The 12,990-nt window shown below is 35.5% G+C and overlaps 1 protein-coding gene across 4 annotated transcripts in view; it reads left to right on the top strand.

The window, feature by feature from the left end:
* Positions 1-12,990, top strand: part of LOC114054148 (nucleolar protein 4) — a 427,691-nt gene that overhangs the window by 400,899 nt on the left and 13,802 nt on the right. For all 4 annotated transcript variants that reach the window (XM_027877295.1, XM_027877294.1, XM_027877291.1 and 1 more), the window contains one exon: positions 3,197-3,377. In XM_027877295.1, coding sequence (XP_027733096.1) covers positions 3,197-3,377 — 181 coding nt within the window. The remainder of the gene's footprint in view (positions 1-3,196; positions 3,378-12,990) is intronic.

The following is a 12,990-nucleotide window of genomic DNA, read 5'->3' as shown; positions in this document are numbered from 1 at the left end:
CTACAAGGCCTGTTTTGGTTATTAATGATATTAATTATCTGACTGTTCAGTGTTGTTACTGTTGTGTTTGGAGCAATACTTAATAATAAAAGGCCACAGGCAAATCTCAAAAAAAAATCATAACAAACTTAATATCAGAGATTAATTCTGCTATACAAAGAATTCAAGAGAATGTTTACTGGTGAAAATCCAGCCTACATTTTAACTCATTAGGTAGACATTCCTCCAGTGAATACATTTTATGAGTATGACTTGCTTTCTTTTCCCAACCAAAAGAAATGGTTCTGATGTATTTCCAGAGAGTAGACAGTTCCCTATCATAAATGGTCATTGTTTAAAAAGATCTTATAGCTGTAGGCCTACCCTCAAAGATGAAGATGTTGTTCATGAGCAGTCCTTTTTGACCTTAGAATTGCTTTGAAATGCGTCCCACTCAGATTTCTCTTCAAGGGCTCATTGGCTACTTGGCTGTAGTGGCATAGGAAATGGAGATCATATGCATGGACCGAGCTGGTCCTCTGTGGATATCTCTTTTATTGTGAAAATAGTCCAAAACAGCTTCACAGAGGAGCAGAATAAAGTGAGGAAGGCCTGTCAACATCTTCCCCATACTCTCTTCCAGTATTTGATTCTAGAAATTGACATTAAGCTATTGTGTCAGGTGACATATGGGGTAGCAGCCCATCTGGTTGGCCAGGTTTATTGCCATCATGGCAGGTAAAGCTATCATTTATAATCCAGTTGATTATAGCTGCCAGCGGATGCTGCGTTTCTGTGTCGTTCATGCCAGCTGTAGCAGTTTTCACTGGTTTTAAAATTGAACTGCTTTCAGTCTGAATCCTCAACTCAGGTCTATTTACCATAGGAAATCTAACCAGGAACTCAGCACTCCCAGGAACATAATTGTGCAGCTCCTTAGATTGCACCACTCTCTCTACCATCAATAAGAGCATAGCACATCAAGGAAATGAAATGTAGAGTATGCATCACGTGTCTCCTTATTTCTAACAGAAACATATTTTTTTCAAATAGAGCCTCTGATCTGCCCCATTAAATTCAATGAATCAGAGAATTATAGATTTGGAAGAGATATTAGAGGCCATGGAGCCTAACCCTCTCATTTTAAAGAAACAGGAACATAGAGGTCAGCTGACTTACTTAGGGTCATCAAAATAGGAAGAATCAGGACATGAACTAATGTACTGACTCCCAAGTTTAATGTTCTCTCCATTTATAAAACACTTTCCCCATAACAACTCTGTGATGTAAGGTTTATGATGATACCAGTTTTGAAAGATAAGAAAAATAAGGCTTAGTAAAATAGAGTGATTTGACCATGAACAGACAACCATTAAGTATCAGAGCTAAGACTTGAACAAAGAGCCCTTGTTTCCAGCTCTGGCTCTCTATCCTCTGTGCCACTCTGCATTTTCTTTAGACAATGAAAATCTCAAGGCTACCTCAACAGAGATATGGTAACTGGGAACTACCTTGGAACTGGGAACTAAAATAGAGCTTGAGTTCTCCATTAAAGATCTAATCTCAACACTGGATGAGGAAAGGAATAAGCATTTTTATAGCACCTACGCTGTGCCAAGCACTGTGCTAAACACTTTTACAAACATTATCTCATTTGATCCTCATAACAACCCTGGGTGCTATTATATCCTCATTTTTTAATTGAGGAAACTGGAACAAACAAGGGTTAAGTGATTTGCGCAGGGTCACACAGCTAGGAAGTATCTGAAGCTGGATTTGAACTCGGGTCTTCCTGATTCTAGGCACAACACTCTATCCACTGTACTACCAGCTACCTCTAATAATAATATTGAGAGTTGTTAGGCAGTGATGCCCGGATTCCTTGTTCAGAGCATGCTGTTCCCCTTGCCAGTTAAAAGCGTTCTTCCCCAAAACCAAGGAATCTTAATTTTTTTGTCATGGTCCTTGTTGGCCGTCTGCTGAAACCTATGGACCCCATTTCAAAACAATATTTATCGCCTATATTCATAATTGAAGGAAATGCCAAATTTCAGTTAGAAATTTGTGAGAATAAGGATGTAATTTTGTCCAATCCAAATTCATAGACTCCTTGAAATCTAATAGCTGGCCATCTTTTTGACTCCAAGTTAAAACCCTTAAGAAGAGAATTCAGTTTTATGGAACTCAAAGGCCAAGGACTGAATCCTATCAGTTAACCATTTTTGCAATTTATTTGCCTTTGAACTATTTCCCTTTTTAATTTCAGAATCTCATTTTGGTACACTTAAAAAGTGTCTCACTTCAACCACAACTCTGGGTTCCCAGGTAGACATCTCAGGGTGAGAGTAATAGAGACAGACTGGAAATAATCTTTCTTTCACAGGTCAGAATCAAGGAACAGTACAATCAGAATTCTACAGTACTATGTACTATGGATCTACTTTTGTCCTGTGAAAGATTGGGGGTCATTCCTGATGTGACAAGTATCTCTGCATTCACAAAGCTGCATTATTTCATGTTTACTCTCTAAGCATTTGGGGGCACAAAAATGAGTTTTAAAGTTGCTTGTTCTGTTAAACATTTGCCATAAAGTTAATGGGCTGCAAAATTCTTCAGATTATGACTAAAAAAGCTCATCAGAATTCACCAGTGATTTGTTTTATATTGTCTCTGCAGTCATAAAGCAAGTTAGAAGCAAAAAAGCTACCACATACAGGAGTCAAATAAAGTCAGATATGCCCTATAGATTAGGGCCTTTTGCATTTCCATGGCAATTCGGAAAATTCACTCAGTCTAAGTTTCTCGATCAGAAATGATGTCAAGTTTATTGCCAATTTTGTCATTTTGTTTTCTCTAGGACTTGACAGGGTCTCTGGGGCAAAAAGATTTGTAGCCAATTCTCCAAGTAGTAATGCAACACTTTAAAAAGACTTCAAGAGATGATTTGAAAGAACTGTTCTTTTGTCTTTTCCTTTTATTGTTATTTTAAGTCTGTCTGGAAGGAATAAAGTGCTGTGTCACCATTCTCAGATAGATCTTTCACATTGTTGGCTCTCTAGCAGGAGGCCATTCAAAAACAAGAATTCAGGTTGAATATACCCTTTTTTCCTTCCCAATAGCAACACTTGCAGAAATGTAGATAACAATAAGAAAAGTCCTGTTCCAAGAAAAATATAACAATGATTTGACACCCTATAATGAAACATTGTCTTTTCAGGACGAGTCTGCTTCAGCTGACAAACAGTATAAACAAGAGGCGGCCCAGGTCACTTATTCAACATCAGCTGTTTCTAGCACACAGGAGGTGTTGTATATCAATGGAAACGGGACCTACAGTTACCATAGTTACAGAGGGTTAGGAGGAGGACTGCTAAATCTGAATGATGCTTCTAGTAGTGGTGAGTCCTTATTACAGATTGTGTATGTATGTCCAGTCGGGGGTGGCGTCTGTTCGAAAATGGAGAGAGAAGAGAGAATATACAGATGTCTCCCAGATACATATTCCTATAGATGTGCTTTTTCTCTTGCTATCCCTCAAAATGGCAAAAATCATTATGCAATTGTAGGATCACACATACTTCTCAAAACCCTACAAAATTTGACTAAGTAAATAAAAGCTTTTTTCCCCAGAAGTGGAAACCCCTGATGCTAAATAACAACTATTTTTATGAAAACAGTAATATTAAATAGGGATCTTTTTTTTAAATAAAAGAGTCAAGGTGATCCCTGATTTGGGGGAATTGAAGCACAGAAATGTTAAATAACTTATTCAAGGACACAAAGGCATAAGAACGTATGAGAAAATATAAGAACGTAAGTATTAGACATCAGACCAATAGAAGTAAAAATTTTGTTTCTTGTCATGGCACCAAGAGATATTTAAGAAGTAAGCATGGTAGCTACTTTCCTTAATACCAAAAGGTTAGGGACTTCCCAAACATCACAGTTTTCCCATAGCCTACTATGGATCCATGATTCTTGAATTCTATTGCATTACTTGAATATATTTTCATCTTCTAACTGTACAACCTGTTAGGGTACTGAATCACAAAGTTAGCTATCCACTGTGTAAAGTAGTCTTCCTTTAATTCTAATTCCCTTTGATTCTAATTCCCTTTGAGTTCCAAGGGCTGTCTCCATAATTCTATTATTCTGAAATTTAGTAAGTATGCACCATTTTGCACCCTCTAGTCAATCAGTAGCAGATCTAAGGTCCTCTGACTTTCATTCCTATTGGGTTATTCTTCTTAACTTTGCCTTAAAATTTGCCAAAGACTTCTTAGCCTACTTCACGATTACAAATTGTTCTGTATTTTTTAACCCAAATTCCCCCCCACCATCTTCATGTTATTTCCTCCCCAAGATATTAACAAGGATGTTGAAGGGGGAAATGGTTGTGAAATTATTGAATATGGTCCATTAATAGTCTACTATAAGGATAATAGGTTTTAGAGCTGGAAGGGACCTGAGAGGTTATCTAGTTCATTTTACAGATGAAAAAATGGAGGCCCTGGGAGAGTGACTTACCCAAGGTCCCACATGCAGTAAGTGACAAACTTGAATACAGAAGCATTCTCTTCTTATGATATGCCATGCTAACAGCACATGATACCATATTGATGTGTTTAATAGGGCAGAGGAGGGCCTCATATTTTAAAAAATGATCTCATATGTATCATTAAATTCTTTCCTAAAATATTAGTCTGCTGGGTGTACACTTGACTTTAATCAATGTTGCTTTACATAGCAGCTATGTGACATAGGTCAGTATAACTAGCCCTTTCTCAAAGGTGAGGGACCTGAGGCAGAGAAATGAAAGTAGCTCAACAAAACTAGAGCAGAGCCAAGATTATAATATGCATCCTGTCCTAGGCTCAGACTAATCGGCCTTAACTCTCAAGTTAAAGCGAATTTTAGGAATTAAAAAAAATGATTTCTTCCTAAATTCATCCGCTATTTACAGAGCCCTGTGAGTAGCAGGGAGATGATGATATTAGAATCTGTCCATTATCACTATAGTTCACTCAACTAAAAATAATTATGTGTGAAACTATGTAATAGGGCTTTTGGTTCTTTTTTATTATTATTTTTAATGCAAAAAGAGGTGTGAGTGTTGTGTGTGTGTCTTTTCCTGCCTAGACTACTGAGGATGTAATGGGACCATTAATTTTTTTATAGTATTTTTTATGTATTAATTTATAACCATCATACAATAAGACAATAGCTTTAGCTAAGGAGATGATTTATAAGTAAAATTAATATTTTTAAAGTATAATCTGATCATTCATATTAAATGTTTAATTTTAGAACCACTAAAGCCTAACTGATAATTAAATCTTAAGTGGTTGATATGAGGTATAGGCCACGCTATCCTCTGTGAAGTTTAGTATGTGAAAAGTCTGGTATAGGTTCCATAGGAATTGACTTGTGATATTGTATTTCAAAAACTGAGGCTGTCTTCAGATTGTTTGTGGATATGCCTAGTGATTCCATGATAATCCAAACTTTATCATTTTAAACAAACAGCTGAACATGGATTTTGATAGATTTATGAGCAAAGTTAGGCTGATTAAACAGTGAACAAATCATTATACTTTTCTTCATGGTTTGCTTCCATACTTGTGATTCAGTACCAGGCAACATGATATATGTACTCTTATGACAATTCCAAAATCTACGGTCACTTTCACTTAGATTATTCTATGAAATGAAGACTCATTTAACTCAAATTATATTTATATTTAAAAGTTATACCTACATTTGCTTTGCTTTAAGTTTCAAAGAGCAATTTTGTGTTCTATGATAGTGTAAAATGTATTGTAAACAAATTGCTATTTTCTATTAAATGCTTCTTAATTATTAAAATAACAAATAACATTGACAATCCTGTTATTATGGGATGGGGGGGCTCTTTTGCTTTGTTTTCCCTTATAGTTGGGGAAATAATAAAATATTATTAATGTTAAATGACTACATACCTGAGAAAACTGTGCCCCTTTTGTGGTGGCAGAAATATGCTTCCAAATGTCATTCAGCAGAGATTAGACAAGAAAGCCGTGTGTCTCTGGACTCCATTAAGAACTAAAGAGTGTCTCCAAGGGCAGGATTATTAAGTTTTGTCCAGACTAATCTCTCTCTGGTTCAAAAGAGTAGTGTCTGAGGAACACAAGGAAAAGAAAGGAGCTAATTTTGGAAAAAAATTAAGAATCAGAAGTATCTTCAGTATCTGGTATTCTAATGAGTCTTCTTATTTTCCAACATTACCCTTGTTTTCTGGGAGGCAATTTGGACAAAGTATAATATATTGACACTCTAACCAACACAGAACTGACTACAAGCTAAGGATGTCTTTTTTATCATCCTATAATATTTGAAGTTCCCTAATACTGAATTTATGGTACTTTAGATAAGAAAATCTTAGCAAGAGCTGGTAGTTTTGAAAAATATGTGAAAAACTACTTATATTGACAAATTAAGTCTTTTCCAGGTATTTCAAACATTTGTGTGTAATCAAGAAATGGCATGTTGTTGTTGTTGTTTTATATATAAATAAATTCCATTTACTGGTTAAAGTACAGCATGACCTTGGACCATAATACAGGATAGGATACTTGGCCTCTATAAGAATCAGCTCTGTGTCAGAGTCAAGAAAGAAGCAGATAATGTTAAGGTCTCTAAACATCAGTTCAGCTGATGTCATGCGGAAAGGAAGAACTACATTAATACACATAAGTCATAATCAATATATAAGGGTCATAGATAGAACCAGTTTTATATAACAAGACAGAATCACTGAATTCAGCTGATCACTGAAAACTCAGGCTGATCTGTAGTCATTTTTTGAAGTGGTAAGAAGCTGGGGGCTTAGGACACATTGACCATGAGATCCTAGCATGAAATAAGATAAATGTGTATTCTTGGTCACAAACTAGATAAAGGAAGATAAGAATCTAGACCATTAACTGGGGTTAATAAGCCAAGTTGAGATTTGGGGTGAGATCAGTATTGAAACGTATATAAGGTTTATTACAGGGGTTCTTAATCCTTTTTGTGTGTGTGTAATAGACCCTTCTAGCAATCTGGTGAAAGCTAAGGAGTTCTCAGAATAATAATGTTTTTAAATGCATAAAATAGAATATATAGAATTTTAAAGGAAATTCATTATATTGAAATAAAAATGCGGTTTTCCCCATCTAATTTCACAGATCCTTTTAAATTGCTCCCAGTATGCATAAACCCTAAATTCACACTGGAAGGAGAGTGAGGGGCCAGACAGATGCTAATGGCTAATGAAGAACTGAGGGTACTATCCCCATAGAGGGAGACATGTGGATCTTTTCTCCTGAAGTTTCAGAAGCAATACAAAAAAGAAATTGTGTTCCTTCAGTGCCATCACACAACTTTTAGATGCATTCTAAGCGATTTCTGTGTAAGGGCAAAAGAGGGCAAAACTCAATTTGCAATCCACCAAAAAGGTAGATAGAAATTTCTAAAATTATTTAACTTTTCTTGTGTCTAAAAATTTAATTTTTGGATTAAAAATAAAATGTGTAAATGTGAAGATTTATAGATCTTAAAGCTAACTTATGAGAAGTAACATGATATAGAGGGTGGAGAGTTAGCCTGAGAGTCAGGAAAACCTGAAGGGTTCAAGTTATAGCTCTGCCATATCCTAGTTGTGTCATACTAGGGAAGTCACATAACCTTTCTAAGATCATAAGTTGCAAGGCAGTTGCTGATATTAATTGATATTGTTTCATCCCTTAGAGTTACCCACACAAATAAAAAAAAGATGAATATGAGAGAACCATAATTTAAATTTAAATATAAAAGAATATACTCTCTGGATTTTTCATTCCAACAGTTATAAACAAAATTAAGTGCAGCTTGAAAATGTTTTGATAGGCTAAGTATGTTTATATTTTTGCTTAATGACCAAAATCATTAGTCTGAAATTTCTGTGAGTTATACAAAAAATTAAAGTCATGAGGGAAAGTATAGTATGAGTGTTCTAACAATCCTCCTAATGAATTCTAAAGCAAAAATCATTAAAAACATCTATGCTCCACACTCCAGATATGAAAATGAAAAATGACATAGTGTTTGCCCAAAAGGAGCATCTAATCTAGTAGAATGAGATAAATTCAGTACACTGAAACTGGATTTAGGAGACATGATTTTGAATCATAACATTAGTTGATTGACCACAAAAGTCACATAACATTTTGAAATGTTGTTTCTTCAACTGTAAAATGGGGATAATATCTCTTATATTACTTCCTCCATGGGCTTACTATAGGGAAGTGTAACACCACCTCAAAGATACTTACACTGGTATTTTTAAACTGCCCTCCTTCACCCAAGAGGAGGGTAGCTGACACTGCTAACTCTCAGGTTCTAGGGAAAGAGTGTGTGTCTATATTCTCAAAACTATAGTTCATGTGTCCCCACTTGCATGCTTTCCCTTAATAGTCAGCCAATAGACCCAACTAGTTCAAAGCCAAGGCATTTACTAAAATGACATGTGAAATTTGAAGAGGAAGAGATTACTTCTAGCTAGAGAAATCAGAGAAGATTAAATACAAAGGGAAAAACTTGAGCTGAACATTGAAGAAAGAGAAAAATGTCAATAGATGGAAAGGTAAGGAAATGCCCTGAGTTGGAGAAAACAAGAAAAGATCAGGAAAGTGAAAAGTATCTCAGTTCAGAGGAATATACAGTGCATAAAAGAAAGTAATATTTAATAAGATGGAATAGGTAGGTTAAAGCCAGATTGTGAATAGTCTTGATTGTCAGGCTAAGGAGTTTGTATTTTAACCTATAAATGATAAAAAATCCTGAAGGTTTTTGAGCAGAGGAATAATATAATCAGACTTGGTCTATGGTTTAGAAAAGTTATTTTTAAATTTTAGTGAAGGATGGATTGGAAAAAGGAGAAGCTGGAGGCAAAGAAGGCAAACTATGACCCTATTACTCTAGGCAAGATATGATGAGTGCCTGACATGAACTGGAATGGTAGTAAGAGAACTGGAAAGAAAGGATGGATATGAGAGGTATTGTTGAGATACAGTTGACATATTAGAGGGAGATTCATTCAAATTACGCAACAGTGATGACAAGAAAACAAGAAACCAGTCCTCTATTACTCCAAGGGCTCTGATATTAAGCCCTTGGGGACACTTCTATTGTTGAGTTACATGAAGCTTTCTAAAGGAGTTCAGAGTCCCATTGTTAATGTGTATCCTGTCACTTGATTCTAAATCATACACATAAGTTAGTTGTGTCAAGGGTCCCTCTCTGTGGCCATCCAGTTGGATTCAATATACAACCTGTGTCATCTATGTCCTCAAGGAGCTCATGCAGAGACCACATTCCAGCAATTGGAATTACTGAGTATGCAGAGAATTTTTAGCTGTGAGATGGAATGGAGCCTTAAACAGTGCATCAATGACTTTCCAAGCATTTATTCTTCTATGTGCGTGGCACTGTGATAAACCCTGAAAGTACAAAGACAAAAAACAAGACGAAACAAAAAAACTCAAAGCCGTCCCAACTCTGAAGGAGTCTACATTCTATTAGGGGAAGAAATATAGGTACAGGTATATGTATGTCTGTATGCATGTTTTCCATTTTATGTATTTTGTGTCATATAAAACTTACATATTCTATTATCCTGTGTTATATTATTCTAATTTTATAACATCATGTTATATAATCATATCTATATATAATTATCCTACTGTATTAATTATATTAATATTTTCTATTATGTTACGATGTATGATCTATATGATATATATACTAGTATATACTATGTGTGTATGCACACACACACACACAAACATGTACACACAAGTATATAATTCTTCCACTCATGGAATGTAGACTCCTTTAGAGCAGGAACTGTTTTTTTTTGTGAGTGTGTGTGTATGTGTTTCTCTATGTCAATACAACATAATGGAGTGAACACCAGTGACTGTTTGAAGAAAGATCTCCTGTAGGAAGCAGCTCATGAGCTAAGCTGTAAAGGTAGCTAGAGATTCTGCAAGGCAGAGGAAAAGAAACGCATTCCAGGGATGGCGATGTCAGCCTGTGCGATGTCATGGAATTGGGATGTGGATTATGATGTGGATGACATAAGGAATAGATCTTGAGAGACCTCGAACTCATTTAAATAGTAAGGGATTAGTTCATAGAAATGAGGACAGTAATTCTGAAGTTTAATTCTGCCCCAGGAACCAGGTGAAGCAACATTGTAAGGGGAGAGAAAAACGTTTGGGGGATGAGGAGTTCCTGCTCTAAAGGAGTTTACGTTCCATGAGTGGAAGAATTATATACATATGTGTACATGTTTATGTGTGTGTGTTCGGGGGTAGAGGGGAATAACATTGTGGAAGTGCATACATCATGTACGTTCTGATTGGAAGTACATTTAACTAAAGAGCCTTGCAGGAGAGCGATGCTGGTTGGTGTACCCTAGACAAGAGGTAGAGTGAGCTTGCTGGCTCAACCAGACTCTTTGTGGTCCTACTTGCTCAGTGTCTATAGCCCTTAGAAATTAGTGCTGTTGATGTGTAGGGAGGAGCCTTCCCACATACCCCAACCCCACTTTAAACACCCGCTAAAATTAATCGTATTATAACTGTTATGAACAGGGGAATAACAATGATTTGACACCTTTACCCTAGGAAGTTTCCCAAAACTACGAACTCAGAACAATGAGGGAATTTACATGACAGGTATAACTGGTAATCATTGAAGATTATATTCATTCTCTAATCTGAAACGCACTTAATTATGTTTATAAATATGTCAGAATAACCCAAAAAAAGAATGAAGTACTTGCCAAAAAATTCTTAAGTATGTTAAAATATTTCAAAAATATGTTTTAAAGACATAGACTATATAATGATTTATTTTAACACCATGTCTAATAAACTATACTCTAAGCTCATTTCTTACATAAGTTTCTCTAAATAATGGATTCGATATGACTACCTTCTGCCTTAACACCTTCCCATCCAAATTCTCATTTCTAATTTTATTTTTTCAAATTTAGGTTAGCCTAGACCCTAGACCTTTCTCAAAACAGTCTCCCTCCTGGGGGAACTTTTAAATGGTGCCTTTCAGAAGTCTGTGCAAATGCGGTTTTAGATTAGGTAATGAATTATAATTGTCCCTCAACAATAATAAAATCAATTCATTATAACAGGCCAGTATGGTAAAAGGCTAAAAAGGAACCTTGCAAGGCAACTTGGAATTTCTTAGGGCCTAAACAAATTTTGGGTTATTGAAAAACAGATAATCAAAATATAAGATGAAGCATTTATTGATAAATTCTCAAACATATTTTACAGTTTTTAAAATTAAAAAAAAATTAGAATCTGCAGACCTCAAAACTTATGGTGTGACCTAGAGTATAAGTCTAATGCAATAGCTAGCAAGGAATAGAAGTAACTTGAAGTGCAGATCCTATAGCAGTGCCCTTTTACTCATGAAATCATGGTGAAGTAGAACAAAATTGGATTTGGGGACCAAAGAATTGGCTTCAAGTCCAAATTCTGCTGCATATTAGCTGTGTGACCTTATGTAAATCCCTAAATCTTTCAGAGTCACAGTATCCTCATATTTAAAAGAGAGATAATGTACTTCACAGAGTTGTTTTGAGGAAAGAACTTTATAAGTAAGTCACAAGGCTCTATGTAAACATAAATCATGTTTCTTGTGAATCCAGATATTGATTCATATTATTGAAGGGTTTGTGAATTATATGTCTGTTTTCTGTTACTTAGTTTCTTAATATCTAGCTACTATATTCATTCCAAGAATTTTATTTTTAAAAATTTCGCATCTTTTGCTCATATTTTTCAACCCTAACATACTTTTAAACCATTTGCCATTTATAATAGATTTGGGAACATGAAAAGGATCTTTACACATGTATGTATAGTTATATCTATCTATCTACATATAGAGATATAAAATTCCAATTCAATTCATCAAATACTTACTGAGTTCCTACTATGTCAGAGACACTGGGTTAGGCCTGAGTATCACTAAGATGAAAAATAAAATTATCTGTGCACTGAAAATGTTTACAAGGAGGGATAAGACAGATATAGAAAAAATATGTTAGAAATTAAATTATCAAAAGGACAAAGGAAGGATTTAAAAGTGGTACGAAAACTGAGGTGGGGAAAAAAATCACATTTATCTGTGAGGTGATAGGGCAATTTTATAGAGGAGCTGGTGCCTGAACTGATTTTTTTAAAGAAAAGAAGGATTCTTATAGGTGAGAATGTAGATGGGCTACATTCTGCACATGAGGGATAACCTAGAAGAATGCACAAAAGTTGGAAAGAGTAGGAAAAAATCAGGGGACAGCTAAAAGGCCAGTTTGGCTAAAATGTAGAATTGGTAAAGGGGAGCAGTATGAAATAAGACTTTAAAGGCATGTTGGAGCCAGATTACAAAGATCCTTAAGTGTCAAGCTGAAGAGTCCATATTTTATCCTAGAGGCAGTAAGAAGATGCTGAAGATTTCTGAACAGGACAGTGACATGGGCAGGTCTGTGCTTGGAAAGATTATTTTGTCAGGTGAATATAAAATGGATTGGATAGGGGGAAGAATGGAGGCAGGAAGTTCAGCTAGTCAGTCAGCTAACATTTACTAAGTGTCTAATATGTGCCAAGTGCTGGGAATACAAAGAAGAGAAAACTAAGATCCATATTAGAAGCCATGAGGCTCTGAAGCTGGGTAGAGGGTATGTGAATAACATAAAGTGAACAAATCCAAAATAGAAATAGCGAAGTTGGAAGGAAGAAAAGTTCTTGAGGAGAGATGAAAATAGTTGTGGATGAGTTGAATTTGAGGTTCCAATGCTACATGTGTATGGTTATGTCCAGTGGACAGTTGGAAAGGCATGACTAGAGGTCAGTGGGAATATTGTGACTGATCGTATAGATTTTTGAGTAATCTGCAAAAAGGTGATAATAAGACATGAGAATAAAT

Source organism: Vombatus ursinus, unplaced genomic scaffold (assembly GCF_900497805.2).
Source record: "Vombatus ursinus unplaced genomic scaffold, bare-nosed wombat genome assembly UNPS02014812.1, whole genome shotgun sequence".
Lineage (NCBI taxonomy): Eukaryota > Metazoa > Chordata > Mammalia > Diprotodontia > Vombatidae > Vombatus > Vombatus ursinus.
This window is presented reverse-complemented; position numbering and strand designations above follow the sequence as displayed.